Here is a 20,208-nt window from a genome sequence, read left to right as displayed (position 1 = left end):
TTCCTAAGCCGCTTCATTAAAACAGAGCTTTTTATTGCATTCTTGTTTTTGGGAGCTTGCTGTGCTCAAACTGACTGCTGCATCTCCTACATTACATCTATAACTACTCTTGTAAAAACACACAATTTAGAACAAAGCTCTTCAGGACATTCTGAAGTGTTGAATGTAATATAAACATGCTATGTACACTATACCCTAATTTAATTCAGGTTTGCTGTCTATTGTATTGTCTTTCTCTTGCAAGTCACTCGATGAGACTTTTAACACGGATATTTTTGAAGGCAGCCAGGATGTCAGCTGTGAAAAATGCAAAGGATTCCAGCCTTTCCCAGACAGTAAAACTCCAGGACAAAGGTTTGCATTGGACAGGTGGTGCTCGGGAATTCGTAGGAAGCCAAAGGAAGCTATTTTTGCTGTACCTTATAACCTCATGGATGTTCAGCAGTGGGTTGATAAAGCCATCAATGTCCTGTGGAACCAATGTTGCCGTGTTCAAGACAACATGATTAATGTGTCTGAGAATCGAGAGCAGACTGATGAGAAGGATGGTGATGCAGGAAGCAAGGGAGTGCACAAGCAGGTGGACATCAAGTCTTTAAGTGGCATTCTCAATATTTGGGGATACGAAAGCATCTCACAGTCAAGTTAAGCTAAAGTATAAAATACAAAGTGTTGTACTTGCTGGAAATCTGTGGAGAGAGAAGCAAAGTTCACATTTAAAGTCTGTGACCAGCCATAACATTTTAGGTTTGAGATTTTCTGATGAATGGCTTTAGTCTTGCCTCATTAACTCCGTTGCTCTCTCCACAGATGTTGCTAGGAGTTTCCAGTGTTTTCTGTTTTGTTATTTAACTAAGGATATGTAGCCTTCAGTGAGCAATGCCAGTATGTAATGGAAATGCATTTAAGGGGAATGGAAATGGACATAAGGGAAAAAAATAATAGGAGTATATCTGAATAGGGTTAACTGAAGACAGGTGGGAAGAAGAAGCTAATGGCGTGTATAAAAGGAAGCTTGACTACTTAGGCAAATTGTCTATTTCTGTATTCTACATTCTCCCGTAGTTCTGCCACATGGAGCAAAACGCTCCAATTATACAAAAGTAGGTCGTTGCAGATGCTGGAAATCTGAAATAAAAACAGGAAGTGCTAAAATACTCAACAGATATCATGGCATCTGTGGAGAGAAAAACAGAAAGGGAATTAAACTCAAATGATGACCATGAAGCCATTTTTGATTGTCAGGAAAGAAACATCTAGTTCAAAAATGTCTTTTCGGGACTGAAACTGTTGTCCTTTCCTGGTTTGGCCTACATGTGACTCCAGACCCTCACTCTGGGTAAATAGGGATGGACAATAAATGCTGGCCCAGCCATTGGTGCCCACATCCCGTGAATGAATAAACAAAAAAGTAACTGTTATGTGTTTCGAAAGTTTGACTAAAAATAAAGTGGTTTGGGACATTCTTTTTTAGACGATTGCCGTGATTAGGAACAGGATGAAAGCAGAAAAAAAGGCTTCTCACAAGAGATGCTCGGTCACTAAGGTGGATGACTATTAGCTGAAAGTGTCTCAGAATCTGAGCCAGCTCCAGCTCCTTTTACTCCTTGTGTTCTGCTAAATGAGAATCCCAGCCTCAGTGAAAAGTGATTTTTTTAATACGTGACACCAAACAGGGAAGACATAGTCTCTGACGGTTTAACTCTTTCCCCAGCTCAGTTTCTTCTAGAATGCCCAAATGGTGCAAAAATCATTTTTCAGCACTTTCATCAACTAGATTTTAGACAGATGTCAGAGGCAAGTTCTTTACTCAGACAGTGGTCAGGGCGTGGAATGCCCTACCTGACAATGTAGTTAACTCAGCCACATTAGGGAGATTTAAACAATCCTTGGATAAGCACATGGATGATGATGGGATAGTGTAGGGGTGAGCTTAGGTGAGTTCACAGGTCGGCGCAACGTCAAGGGCTGAAGGGCCTGTTCTGCGATGTATCGTTCTATATTCTATATCAGACTTTATTCTGTTTTCTTATTTACCCAGGTCATTTTTGATTTGACTTCTGATCTTTTTCAAAACCTCTTAATGAAGGAGCCAATGTCCAAATCATACTCATGGCTGACACACAAGTCCTGGGCTGGACTCTTATCTAGCTGTGTACCTGATACACAGCAGCAAAGGCAAATGAAGGTACAATAACAGATTTCCTTCTGAACTTGAACATTTTACTCAGTGACAAATACTGCTTTGGTCTAAAAAATGACTTTGATATCCTGAGATTATGTAAGATTATATCAACCCAAATTTCTCCGTCTCTTTCCTTCCATTATTTGTTCCACTCTTCCTCCTGTCCTTTCTTCATCCTCTTCTCTCCCACTCTCCATCCTTTCATCTATCTATTCTTACTTGAGTTCTTCCTTTTTTCTGCCCTTCTTTACCCCTCTCTCATTCCTTCCTATAGCCTTCTGTTGTTCTACCATCTCTCTCTTTTCTTCTTTCTGTTCTTCTCTTTATCACACTCTTACTGTCCTCTACCACCCTTCTTTCCATTCATTTTCATCCTTCCTTCTCTCTCCTTCCTTCCAGCCTTCCCCATCTCATCTTATTTTTCTATCTTTTTTATGAGCTGACAGAAACGTCGCTATCTATTGTGAACTTTGTTCTTGATTTTCCAGAGTGGGATGTTGGCAGGTATATTATAATCCTTAGGAATATGTTTTGGCTCTGGAGGTGAGAAAGTGTATAAGGTATGAGCAGGTGGGGAAAGAGTTAAGTTTTGGGTTGCGTGACAAAGGCTTCAGCTAGGGGCATGACTTTGACCAGATAAGAACTTGCAGTAAACAATGAGGTGCTGGAGCCAAAGGCAGTGGTTTAACGAGGTAAAGAACATCCATTGTATAATGCCAGTTAATGAGTTGAGGAACATCCATTGTGAAATGCCAGATGACTTAATCTTTACTGTTGATACTCGCTGATTGTAATGTTCACCCAATCAATATAGATGTTGCCTTATTTGGATGCTGCTCCCTGTAAGTGACCATAAAATTCCTTAAGAATCTGCTGTTTGAGAGAAGACCAAGAACTCATGTCCCTGGGCACATGGGCAATGGTTCTCTCTCTCCAGGGCCCAGAATAAAGATGAAGAAGGTAAAGCCATACTGTGTCTCTGAGTGTTTGCTTTGACGGATACGGGGACAGGGAAACAGGATGACAGAGGGACGTCAGAGGTTTACAAGGATAATACCTGGAATTCAGAACTTAAGCAATGAGGAATGATTAGACAAATTAGGCCTTTATTCCCTAGAATTTAGAAAGTTAAGGGATGATCTAGTCAAAGTGTTCAGGATATTAACAGGAAAGGACAGGATAAATAAAGATAAACAATTTTCATTTGGAGAAGATTCCAGAACCAGGGGACATAGCCTAAGAATTAGGGCCGGGCCATTCAGGAGTGATATTAAAAACCACTACTATCCACAAAGATGTTTGGAATTCTCTTCCTCAAATGACAGTCAATGTTAATTCAATTGTTAAATTTAAATCTGAGACGATTTTTTATTGAGCTAAGATATCAAGGGATATTGGCCCAGTGCAGAAATATGTAGTTAGGCCACACACCAGCCAAGATCTTATTGAATGGCGGATCAGGCTCAAGGGGCTGAATGGCCTACTCCTGCTCCAATGTTCCTATGTAATGAGTTGACCTGACAGGAAGGTCACCTGACAAATACTGACATAAATCCTTGAGGGGTTGAGTGCTTATTTGTCCTCAGGGTGTCCAATATTGATAGAGCCCATTTAAATATTCCAAATGTCTGTGCAGTATATCACTGAACAATCAAGTCGTTAAGATACCAGATAATTGTTTGAACAGTACAGCGAACTATTTCAAGGTGCCCCTCTGTTTAAAAGAAACTTTGTGAGAATGTTTCCTTAAGGTGATTTAAAGGTTGTAACCACAAATTAATCTTTTTAAAATTTTCTTTGAAGTCATTCATCCAACGCCAAGTTGCCAAGTTACTAAATCTGGATAGAAATGACCTGGAAATGAGAGAAAAGCTCCAGAAACTGACAAAGTATTGCAAGAGCAAAAGGGACCGGGTTGACATTATCCTGGTAAGCATGTGGTGAATGTCAGTTGTCTCCATCAAGTCATGGTTGGAGTGAGTGAAAGAACGTAGGAGAAATGACCAGCCTGTCTACCAAACTGCACTTGGTCATCATACGTCACTTTTATCTCAGATTCTTAAAGGGGAGTGTATTCTGGTGGGAGTGATAGAGGCGACGCAGAAAGTCAATTTTGTTATAACTTGGGGAGGCAGTGGTGTAATGGTAATGTCAGTGAGTTAGTAATCCATAACACGAGTTAATATTCTGGGGACAATGGTTCAATTTCCACTATGGCAGTTGGTGAAATTTGAATTCAATAAAACAAATTTGTCGTAAAAAGCTCTCTGGTTGACTAATATCCTTTAGGGAAAGAAATCTACCATCCTTACCCAGTTTGACTCCAGACCTACAACAATGTGGTTGGCGCTTCTGGGCAATTAGGATTGGGTAATAAATGCTGGCCTAGCCAGTTGACACCCATATCCCATGAGCAAATAAAGAAAACATAAATATATTCTGGTTGGGGTACTGATCTCGATTTCATTAATGAACAAAGCAGTAGAGTCTGAGAACAGTCACTGCATATAAAGTCTCAATTTTCCAAACAGACCGTACTCATTTCATCCAACTCTGATGCCTGAAGGATTAATTGAATTCTGATGATATTCAAATTCAATATCTTCTCCATTAACACCAGCATTAAGACTACTAATCAAACTTCCTCTTTGAGCAACTGATTGGTTGCATGATGCTTCCTATTGCAAAATGAACTGTTTCCAAATTTACTAATATTTCTTGATACTTTTTGCTGTGTTTTATAGATCTCTCATGCGATTGTGATATTGAGGCAGAATTTTCTAAAGAATAATTCACTGGATACTTTCTCTGCCATGGCCATCTTTATAACTTAGAAAGAAGGCTGTCAATTTACCAGCATGGCTGTTCCAATGATATTCTCTCGCCATGGATAATTAGATTGGTGACAGTGGTTGACTCTTCCCACTGTACCTGCTTCCCCCTTTTCTTGAAGATAAAGGCATAAGCCTTTTCTTGCTATATGGAGTGGGACAGCCTACGTCATTAGTAAATCTTGGTGTTTCCATGCAAATTTAAAACCAAGAAAATCATTATCAAACACTATATCTAATAAAAAAAACCTACACTAATCTCTGCCTAAAGAGCAACTACCAGGTGCTGGTAGTTGAACATCTCTGAGTCCATTGCACTGCAAGCTCACTCTGGTGTCATGAATGCTTGGCAATCATGTTTTGGCACATTGCTGATTTGGGCTTGTTATGACACAGGGTAAACCCTCCTGCTTAATTTAAACTAGCATAATACAGAAAAGATTTATCCAATGTAGTAATCTGTGAAAATTTGAGAGGCCAAGAACTATTTAAAGTAAAAATTAACAACTTTATTTCTTAACATACAACAAAGAATAATTAGCTAACAACTATTTACAACTCCTTCCTCTAGCCTATGTTTTACTTTCCCTTCTATAATGCTAGTCTGATAAAAAACCCCAAATAAGATTTACTGAAAAATTCAAATTTCAAAACCAGCCAGCTTTCAAATCTTCTCTTTGCAGGTTTACTCTCCAGGTCAGTGTTGATGTTCTTCTCTGTGCAGGTTCCTTCTCAAGACAGGTATCTGTCAGACAGTTCTGACTAGCAGTCTACATCTGTTGACCTTTTGGCAGTTCTCTCCCAACTGTTCAATTTTTCCCAGTCTTATACTCAAAAACATCATTGTGTCATTGGCTTTTAATATTGTCAAGACATTAAATTCAAACTTGATTGAAAGTTGATATTTCGGGGTATAATTTAAACTGATTGGCTGAATTTGAATTTGTCTTTGTCTCCAGGCAACCAGCTGCACTAACTGCTGGACCAAAAGGTTACATAGTATCTTGTTCAGAACACTTGGTGCTGTCAGGTAGTTCTGCTAGCTTTTAACTTTCTTAAAGGTACAGTACAGCCACATCTTCATAACAGGCTAGCATACTTTTTTGAGCTCTGACTTTCCAGTGTGATTGTCCCTTTGCCAGTGGGGGACTCCTAATTTCAGTTGGAAGATGATACTTTTCTGGACCAAGGAAAGCACAATGTTTCAGGGGACTGACTTTGTCACCTTTGCATACCTTCAGAGAGAGAGAGAGAGAGAGAGACAAGCAGACAGACAGACAGTCCACCTGCTCAATCTAAGCTAAGGGGTTAGAATCATCCAGGCCCACATGGTGTATAGAAGAACAGAGAGGAATATAACTTAATTTGCCTAAATCATGAGATTGGGAGACAGAATTGACCATAAAGTTAACACATTCAGAGTAAACAGTTAACGGATTCCCAGAATCCATCCTTGCCATTCCCCTCAAGATTTGACATGTTTCAATAAGTTCACTTGTCATTCTTCAAAGCTCCAATTGATGTGGGCATAGGCTGTTCAATCTTTCTTCACAAGACAAGCTCTTCATCCCAGGATGAGTACCGTGAACTTTATCTGAACCTTTCCAAATAAGGACACCAAAACTGTACACAGTATCCAAATGTGGTCTCACCTTTACCCTGTATAGCTGCAGTAAAAATTTCCCAACTTTTTATATTCCATTCCCCTTGCAAGAACTGATGACTCCCCATTTCCCTTTGAAACACTTTCTGAATGTTTATATTAACTGTTTGTGATTCATGTACCTGGGCACCCAGATTCCTCTATCCAAAGAGTTTTGCAATCTCTCTGTTCTCTAATAATATACTGGTTTTCTATTCTTCCTGCAAACATTGGTAAGTTCACTTTAACCACACCATACTCTATCTGCCAAATTTTTGACAACTCACTTAATCCATACTTATCCACTTATCCACATCTTTATCGACTCTTGATAACTTATGTTCATACTTACTTTGGTGGAATGGAAAAAAAACTGTCACACATTTGGTCCCTTCATCCAAAATAGATTATAAATAGCTGAAGACCAAGGGCTATTCTTTGTGGTGCTCCACTGGTTATACATTGCCAACCTGAAGAAGACCCTTTTATTCCTATACTATACTTCCTGCGAGCTAAACAATCTCTTATCCATGCTCATTTGTTACCCCCTACACCATGGGCTCTTATTTCATTACCCACTCTCCTTCATTGTTCAGAAACCTGGAATTGAATTTAGCCTTGTCTGTCAGTTCTAACTATTGGTAGTAAACTTCCACAGTCAAATGATCTTCGGACATTTCAATTTCACTTTGATAGCTTTTGGACTACTTTGTCACTGAATCAGAATTTCATTATTTTTTGACCAATGGAAGATTTATTGCATTATTTCTTGCTGGTCAAAATGCACAGGATTAAAGTAATGGGTTTTCGAGCAGCAGACACTGCACAGTCCAGACTGACTGATACGCGCTCCACATAATACAGCCTTGATGCATTAAATTGAAGGCCACCATTGGCCTCGGACGAGGGTCCCATCTGACGGATGAATCCGTTTTGGAACTGATTGATAGGTCTGGCTATTTTGTTCGGTTCAAACACCTGTCGTAATTGAAACTCTGGGAATCTTTCTAATGTTGATTGAAGCCTGTCCTTGTGCTGAAGGCTCCAGTCAGGCTGGCGAAGGAGGTCATGACAGTCTTCTGTTGCCAAGGAGTGTGCAGTTGCAAGTTTCTATTGGATCTCCTGATGTCAGTTCATTAAATCAGCCAAGGCCTGAGCTGAGCTGTGTCAGGGGACTCCATGGTAACCACCAAAAAAAAATGATGTTGTTTGTGAGTTTTTATTGCATTCAGGGTGAGTGCAGGAGGTGCATGTTTTTATTGTATTTCTGACTCTTTTTGAGGAGATTACAGAAAGCTTATTATTTCTGTGATGAAGGAAAAGGAGCTGAAGGACTTTGGAAAGATAAATATGATTATGACTGTTTTGCATTAATGTCGAGCACAAAACAGCCACACACTATTTGGGCCACATGGTCTATGTCTCTTTTACCTAGTTATTGATGATGTAAGATTTTGGGCTTCACTTTTAAACTTAGCTGTAAGACTTTAGTGAATTAAAATTATGGATAATTTTAAATTGGCTTACTAATCCTGAATAGTTAGAAGACGCACTCCAGACACCAACATATCGTCACATGGGGTGTCACAGAATTTATTAAATTTATCAATAAATGCACAAACGAAACAATACTTGATACATACAGTCAGTCTAGTTCGAGGCATCAGCTAGTGACATTGGTTGACGGGACACATTTATCATTCTCTTATGTTGACTTAACTTCTCCTTCTGTCTTCAGTTTTCCTTCTTGTCCACAAAACCATAGAAATTGCCACTTATTTGCATCTAATAGAAGGAGACTATGGCATAGTGGTAATGCCACTGGACAGAAAATCTGTCATCCTTGTCTGATCTACATATGATTTCAGACCTCCAGCAACTTCTCTCTGGGCAATTAGTGACGGGCAATAAATGCTGACCCAGCGATGCCCACATCTCATGAATGAATTAAAAAATTACCCTCTGTGCCTGTCCAGAGCTATCATGATCTCAAATTAATTTGCCACTGCATGAACAGCATTTAATCAATCCACATTGACTAAACAATATTTGCCCATTTCCTCACTAGTTCCTTTAAAAGTGAGAGTCATCTTAGTGGCATAGCTTTCTATTGTCTCCTGATTCATTCCTTGACATGCCAATCATTTTTGTAATGTCTTTTTGGAATAGCTTATCTTTTTCAACCTAACAACTTCACATATCTTTAATATGGCACCAGTGTAGCCATTTGTGTGTCTGTCTTCTCAAGATTAACTATCACCCCAACTAATGATTCACCAAAATTCCAAAGTCTGTCAATAATCTTTAATTAAATGAGCCATGTCTGACACCACAATTGCAGTTGGTGTGTAAAACAAATTAAAGCCCAAAATAATCATACAGAATAAATACACAAAGGTGTGTTTTAAGTTCTAAAACGAAACCATTTTAAAATGTTCCTGCGTCCTCGAGTAAAAGCATTTTACCTCAAAGCATTTTCCCATTTGTTAGTCTAAGTTTACATTAGCCTGAGCTATAGCAATAACCATAAAACCCTAATCCCATGATCACACTTCTGACCATGAGAAAAGGAAATCTTCCATCTATGCCAAGTCAGGCTTACATGCAATTCCAGACCCTCAGCAATGTGGTTGATTTTGAAATGGCCTAGCAAACCACTCTGTTGTATTGAACAAGGTGGCTTACCAACCCTTTAAGGGCAATTTGGAATAGGAAATAAATATTGACCTTGCTAGTGATGCCCACATCTTGGGAATTAATTTAAAAGAGAATAGCAAATACCTCAGTTAAGTCTACGTTGCATGAGGTAACCTCAGCCAGAGTGGTATTCATTTGGCATAAATATCAACTGTGGCTCAGTGCTACAATCAGTTTTAATAGACCTGAGCAAAGAAGAGATAAAAATGTGCCAGGGTTCCCAATCTTGATCGTGACCTCTGTACATGTGGACTGGCGTCAGAAGAAATCCTGATTGTACCCTGAGGTGGGGAGTTTTGCAGTTGAACAGCTTGATGGAACAAAAGAAATATGCAGATGAGATCTGGCACCTTTCCCAGAATATCCCAGAATTGGGCTTTGGGATGTTGAAGTTTTTTTTTAACTTAATTCCAGGGACATCAGCATTGTTGGTTGGAGCAGCAATTATTGCCCATCCCTAGTTGCCCTTGAGAAGGTGGTGGTGAGCTGCCTTCTTAAACTGCTACGTTCCATGTGCTGTAGATACACCAAACTTTTAGGGAGGTTGTTCCAGGATTTTGATCCAGTGACGCTGAAGGGACATTGATATATTTCCATGTCAGGATGGTGAGTGGCTTGGAGGGGAAACTACAGGGGGTAGTGTTCCCATGTAACTGTTGCCCTTGTACTTCTGTATGTAAGTGGTCACGGGTTTGGAAGGAGCAGTCTAAGGAGCCTTAGTGAATTTCTGCAGTGCATCTTTTAGATAGGACACATGACTACTATTGAACTTCAGTTAAGTAGGGAAAGAAAAGGAACATAATTGGTTTTCTCGGTGTAACATCACTTTCCTCTTTAGATTCAAGAACTCCAAGAGGAAGAGAGCCAATGGGTTGAGTATACTGATGATGAACTAACTGTGAAGATGAAACTGACTGAGGACATCTTTAACATCTTGGTTCATGACACTGTGGATGTCCTCAACACCATCTGCGACAGAGGATCAGCAAGACATTCTGTCACCATCTCCAGTATGTAACAGATGAAGGCAATATATTGTTCACCCAGTTGAATGGATAGACCATCAAACCAAGGCAAACTTCTGCTAAACCTTCACAACTACCATAGAAAGTGCAGATTTTTATATAAAATCCAGGAAGTTCCATGTGGAGGTGAAAAGACTGAATTAATTGATAAAATCTTGATATCATCCAACCACTAGTATTAGCTGTGTATGAAAGGGTATCAGTCTTACTGCTGAATCAGAGTTTTGAGTTCATCATCCCATTCTGGGGCTTTCTGCAATCCAAGGCAGACACTCCAGTGAAATTCTGAAGAGTGCTGCCCCTTCAGGAGGTACCCTCAGGTGGGTTTAAAAGATTCACTGCATGACATTGAAGACAAACAGGGAAATCTTCTTTACTCTCCTGACCAATGTTGAAACACCAACCAAAATCACTTGTGGGAGTTTACTGTGCATGAATTGGTTGCTGTGATTCCTGGGGTTACAATATTAGCTAATCTTCAAATAGCTTCATTGCCTTGGACATCTGGAGGTGAAAGCTGCTATATAAATAACAACTATATATTTTCTGTTACTTCTTTCCTTACCGTGTCTTCCCTTCAATTTTTTTCAAGTTTTGCCCCTTTTTTTGCAAATATTATTCCCACAAATTGAAAAACTTTAAAGGGATCTGGTGAGTAATGGGGCTGAAGGTATTTGTGTAGTGCTGAATTTTCATGGACAGAGGAGGGAAAGTTTAATATTAAAGTTTTTTCAATATTATGCAGTTAAGGATATAGGTGCACGCTGAGCTGCAAGGTTAGTTTTCCAATGTTTCATCACCATGCTAGATAACATCTTCAATGAGCCTCAGGATGAAGCAATGGTGGTATAACCCGCTTTATATTTATGTGTTTGGGTTTCCTTTGGTTTCCTGTGGTGACATCATTTCCTATGGTGATGCCATTTTCTGTTCTTTTTCTCAGGGGGTTGTAAATGGAATCCAAGTCAATGTATTTGTATTCCAGTTCAAATGCCATGCTTCTAGGAATTTGCGTGTGAGTCTATGTTTGGCTTGTCTTAGGATGAATGTGTTTTCCCAGTCGAAGTGGTGCCCTTCCTCATCTGTATAAGATACTAGTGACAATGGGTCATGTCTTTTTGTGGCTAGTTGATGTTCATGTATCCTGGTGGCAAGTTTTCTACTAGTTAGTCCAATGTAGTGTTTGTTACAGTTCTTGCAAGGTATTTTGTAAATCTTCTCAAAATTTGCTAACATCATGCAGTTAACTTAATTTGTAAACATGGGGAAGGCCTCTTGCAAATCATACTATTGTCTGTCAGCAACAAACCTGAAGTGCTTTCTGAAATTCTAACAGAGCAGAAGAAGATTTAAAGTATACTTAAAAAGTTCTACAAAGTTTTAATTCATCATTCCCACCATCCTAGAATATATTGACAATATAGAGGAAGATTTGTATTTCTATTTTAATTGTTGAATTATCTTGTATTGTCCAAACCTTTGCCACCTTATCATGATTCAATGCACTGTGGAATTTGAGCTGAAGATCACTCACGCATTTTGAGAGCAAGGGCTGGTGCAAAGTAGTGCTAGCGTACTAACAATGTAGCTAAACAGTTAGTCTAGGGACCCAGACTAATACTGGGAAGGCAAATGTCATCATTTATTTGAATTAATAAATCTGGAATAAAATGGTCATCTTATTAATATTGATCTTTAAATTGCAGGTTGAAGCAAAATTCCAACTGGTTCATTCACTCTCCCCCAGGGAAGGAAATCTGCCGTCCCTGCTTGTCTAGCCTCCATGTATCTCCCAACCTACATCTATGTCTTCAACTCTTAATTGCCCACTAAAGCAGGGAATGATGGCCTAGTGATATTACCCCTATTAATGCAGACTACTAATCCAGAGACTCCGAGAAAATGAGAACTGCAGATGCTGGAGAGTCAGAGTTGAAAAGTGCAGCACTGGAAAAGCACAGCAGGTCAGGCAGCATTTGAGGTGCAGGACAATTGACATTTTGGGCATAAGCCCTTCATCCTGATGCTTTTCCAGTGCCGTACATTTCGACTATTAATCCAGAGACTCAGGTAATGTTCTGGGTGCCTGGGTTTGAATCCTGATAGTGGATTTAGAATTCAGTAAATGGGGCAGCACAGTGGCTCAGTGGTTAGCACTGCTGCCTCACAGTGCCAGGGACCCGGGTTCAATTCCCACCTCAGGCAACTGTCTGTATGGAGTTTGCACATTCGCCCCGCGTCTGCGTGGGTTTCTTCTGGGTGCTCTGGTTTCCTTCCACAATCCAAAGACGTGCAGGTCAGGTGAATTGACCCTGCTAAATTGCCCAGAGTGATAGGTGTATTAGTCAGGGGTACTCTTCTGAGGGTCAATGTGGACATGTTGGGCTGAAGGGCCTGTTTCCATGCAGTAGGGAATCTAACCTAGGAATCTGGAATTAAAAATTTAATGATGATCATGAAACCATTGTTGACTGTTGGGGGAAAACCCATCTGGTTCACTAATTCCTTTGTGACTCTTAACTGTCCTCTGGGAAATTATGGCTGGGCAACAAATGTGGCCTAGTTTGTGACGCCCACATCCTGTGCATGAATGTTTAGAAAACAACAAACTGTTCAGTTGCAGGTTGTTGACCATCAGACTGTTGTTCAAGAGCAATTAGGGATGGACAAGTCAACACGCATACCCGCTTTCAAAGACCAAATATAAAAGAAAGTTTTCATTTTTTTCAAAAAAGGCTTTACATATGGCAAGGGAGTAAATATTTGAGGCAGTGTCACCTCAAGATATATCCTGCATTATATAACTGGTAAGAGCAGTAATGCTTGAGCAATCGAGTTCTCCTTTCTCCCTTTCCTCATGCTGAGTGGCAGAAAAAACATTCGCTTACATGTGGCTTCCATGCCTAGTTTCTCATGGAACAGACTGCTAGCCTGTCACCACATGCTATAGCATCATGGGCGCCACTCTGCATCAGGCATGGCTGAGCAAGGGACTCTTCCACTCTGACCATCTGGCACTAGCACATGGGAAGAATTTACAGGCTGATAATCATCCTGTTTGGCTACTTCAGGTACATGCATTCTGTGGCCGTCAAGTCCTGGATTGCAATTCCATGTGTTAATCATAAACCTTTGAATGTTTCAAAGCAGAAGTATTTTATCAGCTTAAAGGACCAATGTGACCCTGCTTAGGAGCACGAGTATTTGCACATTATGCACTGAGTTATGGATAAATTGCCTTTCCTTTTTGTTGCCACAAGCTGAGTGCTGATAAAGTGAGGCACTTGTTTAAACACGTTAATTCAGGCAGATATTTAGTGAATGTCACCTGCACAACAAGATTAAAATACCTCATTGATTTGTGCAATTGGTGAAAATGATGAATTCCTACTTCATTTTGCATTTCTGTGTGTTATTTTTGCACAGGAATTGACTCACTAAATGATTGTTAACCACAGAGAAGAAAATTAGTATCCAATTCTAAAAGCTCAATCGGAACTGGATAAGTACTATGTATAAACAGCCATTATCTCCCAGCCTAACTGCCTGTTCTGTGGTGCTACGGAGTCCATGGGTCATGTATATATGGGGTGTGGACGTTTGCTCTCCCTTTTTAGTTTTCTAGAGAACCTTCTCCTCTGCTTTTGGCTGCAATTCAGTCACATGTTCCTGATCTTTGGGCACCCAGTGTGGAGGGGGGATGGTAGGTCAGACGATCTCCTCGTGGGTCTGCTCCTGGGCTTGGCCAAACTGGCCATAAACATGTCCAGGCAGGGGACCGTGGAGGGGGATGTTAAAACAGATTGCCTGCCCCTCTTCCGTGGCTACGTCCGAGCCCAGGTGTCTCTGGAGAAGGAGCACACAGTATCTACCAACTCCCTCGAGCTGTTCCAGGAGAGGTGGGCACCGCAGGGAGTGGAGTGTTTTATTTCCCCCTCCAACTCTATTCTGATTTAATCCCTGCCCTCCCCTTCACTTTTTTAATCGCGTGGCATTGCTCTTTGATGAGAAGGGCATTGCTTGTCACTGGCCACTCGGGTATTTCCTTTCTTCCTGGCGGTGGAATACAAAAAAAACAGCCATTATTGCAGTAACATGACAAAAACAGCACTAATAGAGACCCTGACAAGACTCTGGAGTGACACAGTGCAGCTGTTTTCTATTTGACTCGTCATCAACTCTAAACCCTGTTTTTCTCAGTTTTAACTGCTTGTTACATGTTGCATGCTGTAAGTCAGACATTGTGTGTATTGTGCAAAATAGTCAAATCCCTTACATGGATACTTTGAAGTAATTTTATATTTTGAAATAATATTTGAAGTTTTTAATATTGAGCATTTTTAATCAATATTCTCGATTCAACAGTTCAGACTTCATTTTTGTTTCTCCCCCGATGCATCAGCTGAACTGTGACAGATGTGGTTACCTTGGAGATGTCCTGTAAATGTACAAATCCTGAATGAAAATTTCAAATCTGGCGTCTTCCTGTAAGACATAAGACATAGGAGTGGAAGCAAGGCCATTCAGCCCACCCTTTCTAAGCCATGCATTATCTTGTAAGTTTCCATTAGATCTCCCTTCAACCTTCTAAACTCTAATGAGTACAATTCCAGGATCCTCCGCCGATTGTCATATGTTTGGCACGCTCCAGTGCCAGTATGTCCTTCCTGAGGTGTGGGCCCAGAGTTGGACACAGTACTCCAAATGGGGCCCAACTAGAGCTTTATAAAGTATCAGGAGCACATCGCTGCTTTTAAATACCAACCCTCTTGAGATAAATGACAACATTACGTTTCCTTTTTTAATCACGGACTCAACCTGCAAATCAACCTTTAGAGAATCCTAGACTAGCACTCCCTTTGTACTTTGGCTTTATGAATTTTCTCACCGTTTAAAAAAATATAGTCCATGCCTGTATTCTTGTTCCACAGTGCAAGACCTCACACTTGCTCACATTAAATTTCATCAGCCATTTCCTGGACCACTCTCCTAAACTGTCTAAATCTTTCTGCACCCTCCCACCACCTCAGTACTACCTGCCTGTCTGCCTAACTTCGTATCATTGGTGAACTTTGCCAGAATGCCCCCTGACTGTTCACCCAGATCATTACTATATAAAGTGAACAGCTGCAGCCCCAACGCTGAACATTACTCGACCCCACTTGTCACCAGCTACCAAAAGAACCTTTTGTCCCAACTCTCTGCCTTCTGTCAGATAGCCAATCCTCAGTCCATGCCAGTAGCTTACCTTGTACACCATGGGCCCTCACCATACTCATCAGCCTCCTGTGAAAGTCGAGATAGATGACATCCATTGGGTTTTCCTGCTCTAGCCTACCTGTTGCCTCTTCAAAGAATTCTAACAGGTTTGTCAGGCATGATCTCCCCATACTAAATCCATGCTGACTTGTTCTAATCCAACCCTGCACTTCCAAGAATTTAGAAATTTCATCCTTAACGATGGATTCGAGAATTTTACCTACAACGGAGCTTAGGCTAATTGGCCTATAATTTTCCATGTTTGGTCTTGATCCTTTCTTGGATAAGGGGGTTACAACAGCAATTTTTCAATCATCTGGGACTTTCCCTGACTCCAGTGATTTTTGAAAGATCACAGTCAGCGCCTTCACTATTTCCTCAGCCACCTCTCTCAGACTCTAGGACATAGCCTATCGGGGCCAGGAGATTTATCGATTTTTAGAACTTTTAGCTTTTCTAGCATTTTCACTTTTGTAATGGCTACCATACTCAACTCAATACTGTACAGTATTGATACAACTGCCAGCTCTAAATGAATGATTCTCTAACAAGTACGTATGTCAGATATTACCTGAAGGGCATCCAGCACATTTTCTGACATAAATACATTTTATCTACTCTCACACTTTTCCAAGGATTGCTAATTTCTGCTTGTCCTAGAAATACACTTTAGTATCCTTGTTGCAGTGGCCACACTGCATGCGCAGAGAACAGAAGGCTGTTTGATCTTGGCATCAGAAGGGGAAATGTGTGCAAACACCATATACAGTATATAACCTTCTCACAGATGCAGAAGCTTGTCAGGTTTTAGAAAGAAGGACCCAGGCTATGCATGTCCTTCTTTCACCCCACCTGCCAAACACCAAGTTAGAATTATGCAAGGTACACTAGGCAATGGGCAAAGAAACTGACATGTTGGTTTTTACTGCAAGGGGATGAGAGTACAGCAAGGAGGAAGCCTTGCTCCAATTCTTCAGGGCTCCAGTGAGATCACACCTACTGTTTACAACTTTGATCTCCATTTGCAATGAAGCATATACTTGCTTTTTCTTTATTCTTTCATGGACTGTGGGCAATTATTAGAGTCAAACATGCAGTTGGTCATATGTAGACAAGACCAGGTAAAGATGGTTGACTTCCTTCCCTTATGGACATGAGTGAACCAGATGGGTTTTCAACAGCAATGGATTGTGGTTACACAGTTACCATTAGACTGGCTTTTGTTTTGATTCCAGGTTTTTATTAAATTCACATTCTCACATTCCCCCAGCTGTCATAGTGGGATATAAACCGCTGTCCCCAGAACATTAGCCTGGGATTCTAGATTACTGTGGCATTACCACTACGCTTGTTTCCCTGCAGTGAAATTTTACTAGATTGATTCCTGGAATATGAAGGTTGCCTCTGACAACGGTTGTCTAGGCTGAGGAAATTCAACCTAAATTCTGTGAAATTTAAATGAATGAAAGTTGATGTCAATGAAACTGACAAGATTCTGAAGTGGTATGATAGGGTAGGTGCTGAGAACTTGTAGCCCTGGCTGGGGAATTTAGAACATGGGAGTAACGTTTCGACATCCGCAGCTGATCATTTAGTACTCTGGTGAGGAAGAGTTAACTTGCTCAAAGGTTTGTAAATGTTTCAAATTCTCTACCCCAGAGGGCTATGGATTATTTAAACTGAATCAACTCAGGCCATCAATGGATGTAGAAAGTGGACAGGAAAGTGAAGTTGAGAAAGAAAATCAGCCACAAGTATCTTGAATGGGTTTCAGACTCAAGGGGTCAAATGATCTACTCCTGTTCCTAATTTTGATATTCTAAAGCTCAAGATGCTGACTCTATTTCCTGTATCATCACTTCTGCTCTGACAAAGATCAGCTCATTAAAGTACACTCATACGGATTTCTGTCATTATGGATCCCACTATCCATATAAATTGAGGAAATCAATTTCTGGCAATGTCTTTTCAGAGTAGGACCATTTAAAAAATACATATCAGATTTGCCTGCAAATTAAATTTACTGTGCAACTTGTTAACATTTTGTAAAACAGAAAGCAAGGTATGATTAGAACTGCAACATGTGTAATTGTTATTTTAGCTGTATATAATTATAACTATTAAAGATAATTGATAGTATTTACAACTAGAAATGCTGTTTTAAAGCAACTTTTAAACATTGTAATCATATAGATGTAGAATAGTAAGAGTATAGCACTAACAAGGCAATGGTGTTAGCTGATGCTATGAGAATGAATGTGTTTATTCTACTATTGGCCATTGCTGCCTTTGTATAGATTAACCTTCCCAATCATGGCTCTGCCCTGTGCTAACAGCTTTGGGCTTTGTCTAGCATCTTCAACTTTAAAAAACACTGACTTTCAAGTTAACTCAGTTTCATATACAATGACATTGACTATCAAGAGGCTTAATAGACTTAATGAGCATGAGATCATTGCAGCAGAAGAGTATTTAGAAATTCGAAGAAAAATTAAAAAACACAATGGAGAAACAGCAGAATTGTAGAAAGAGAGTGATATTAATGTTCCATGATGGAATGAATCATCATGGTTGCTTTTCCAAATTATTCAAATCTCCATTTGGTCACTAAAGTGTCCACTTGAGAGATTTTGACTGTAAGCCTAAGTTTTTCCAAGCGCAATATTTTCAAGTGTCCATGCAACATTGTTTCAAGAAATATTTAGAGTAATGATGTAATCCTAACAGGAATTGACACCAGGACTTGTCGTACTACTGGGATATTAGTTTAATTGTTCATCTATTATTTTGGGATCGGCACCTTTTGTGGCACACGAGTTGGTTCGGGATCACAGTCATTCATAAAGCAAGTATTAGTTTGAGATCATGAGCATTCATGCAACATGTATCGGTTTGGGACCAGAATCTGTCAGACTACAAGTATCACTTTGACGCCAAGTCTTGAAGCCAGCAGTCCTAATGGTCAAACATGCAGAGTTCCACATGGTTCCAGCTTATTCCTTCGATGCTCCTCATAGTTCAATTGACATTTGACTGTCTGAGGAGTTAGATCAACCAGATTGTCATGTTCCCAGGATATTCATTAGTACCTTATTTCATACCAGTCGTAGCTGTCCTGTAGGCAATGTGAAATTGAAATAGTCTGATACCTTGTGGAAGTGATATCATATAGTTTGCCAAAGTACAAGACATTTTCAACTCAGTGACATTAATCCCTATTTAAATTGGGCTGTAGTTGTTTCATAATTAACTATTCTTAAAGATTTTGTTTTTCCTAGAATCATCCACAAAATGGCCTGTCCACTGCACAAAATCAATAATGAAAAGGTGATGAGCACATTAGTGACCAGCCATTGGACAATACTGGGTGAGAGCCAAGATAAGCTGTTACTCACCCTTTCTCCACTGAGCTTAACCTTTCCTTCATGCTAATTGTAGTTGGAGAAACCAGAAATCTGAAAAGGATTTCCTGGAAAAAAAACGTTTATTCAAGATTGGGCTCAAGAGTGGATTTTCTAAAGCTTTGCTATTGTAGCTTTCAATATGATAAAAAAAGCTTTCACTTGCTGTTGTCCAAGGCAGAGTAGATATTCATTTAGGATATGATTGAGATATACACATGCTTTACAATGTTTTTCCATCTTTAACAGTGATTGTTCGTCATTTGGTACATTGAGCATCATCATTTTATGTGATTCAACAGATATGATTTGAAGTAAATTCTGTAAGATACTTTTGTATTTTATTTAACATTGCTTTGTTCTTGGTGTTAAAGATTTCCTTTTCATTACATTTTTTATTAAAATATCTCAATGTATAATAATGAAGCAGCTAATTTATTCTGAAATTATTTCAATTTGTTGCTCAATTGCCAAATAATAACTACATAACTGTTGTAAATATTGATACCCAGGAAAGCTATTTTATTTAATATATTTTCTTTGTAAAAATCTTATCAAAATTATAAAATGATTGTATTTTCATATGAAATAAAGTTTGCAGTGTTTTATTAAATGGTTGAAAGTAACTTTGCACTTATTTGCTTGGTTTGGGATTAAACATTGTGGCTTTGATAAAATTAATCTTTCACAATTTATGGTGAGTCTATTAACAAAGGAATGTTGCCATTTGCTTGTGAATTACCTCAAACTCAAGTTGAAATCCTTGAATAAGTTGAATAAGGGGTACAAAGTGAATATTTACTGTACTTTTCTGAAATTCTCTGAACTGCCATTGTATTTGGTTAAACAAGATATGTATCCCTCCTCATAACTTTGTATTTCTTTGATATTTCATTTGTCAGTGCTACTGCCCAAATAGCCTAAAAAATGTTTTGGCATTTGGTGAAGTTGTGAATTTTCAGTCTGGTAATGTCATTCAGTTGTGAAACAATCTGAAGATTAATTTAAACACATATAAGAATGTCAAAGAGATGGTGATAATAGAAAGTCAACATGTAGAATTGCCAATGAAGTGTAAACTGTCGCTGCTCTTAATTTGGTACAAATTGAATGTCAATTGAAATGATAAGGATAAGTAGAAATAATGGCAGCATGCACAAACTTTATG

General features: G+C 39.4%; 1 protein-coding gene across 4 annotated transcripts in view; it reads left to right on the top strand.

The window, feature by feature from the left end:
- LOC140469383 (centrosome-associated protein 350-like) overlaps positions 1-19,504 on the top strand; it is a 161,867-nt gene extending 142,363 nt beyond the window's left edge. For all 4 annotated transcript variants that reach the window (XM_072565847.1, XM_072565846.1, XM_072565848.1 and 1 more), the window contains 4 exons: positions 245-580; positions 2,042-2,188; positions 3,989-4,114; positions 10,194-19,504. In XM_072565847.1, coding sequence (XP_072421948.1) covers positions 245-580; positions 2,042-2,188; positions 3,989-4,114; positions 10,194-10,373 — 789 coding nt within the window. In that variant the 3' untranslated portion in view covers positions 10,374-19,504. The remainder of the gene's footprint in view (positions 1-244; positions 581-2,041; positions 2,189-3,988; positions 4,115-10,193) is intronic.
- Positions 19,505-20,208: the final 704 nt, after the last annotated feature.

The sequence above is a fragment of the Chiloscyllium punctatum genome, chromosome 49 (genome assembly GCF_047496795.1).
Source record: "Chiloscyllium punctatum isolate Juve2018m chromosome 49, sChiPun1.3, whole genome shotgun sequence".
NCBI classification, from domain to species: domain Eukaryota; kingdom Metazoa; phylum Chordata; class Chondrichthyes; order Orectolobiformes; family Hemiscylliidae; genus Chiloscyllium; species Chiloscyllium punctatum.
Note: the sequence above shows the minus strand (reverse complement) of the source record. Positions and strands in the feature narration are given on the sequence as shown.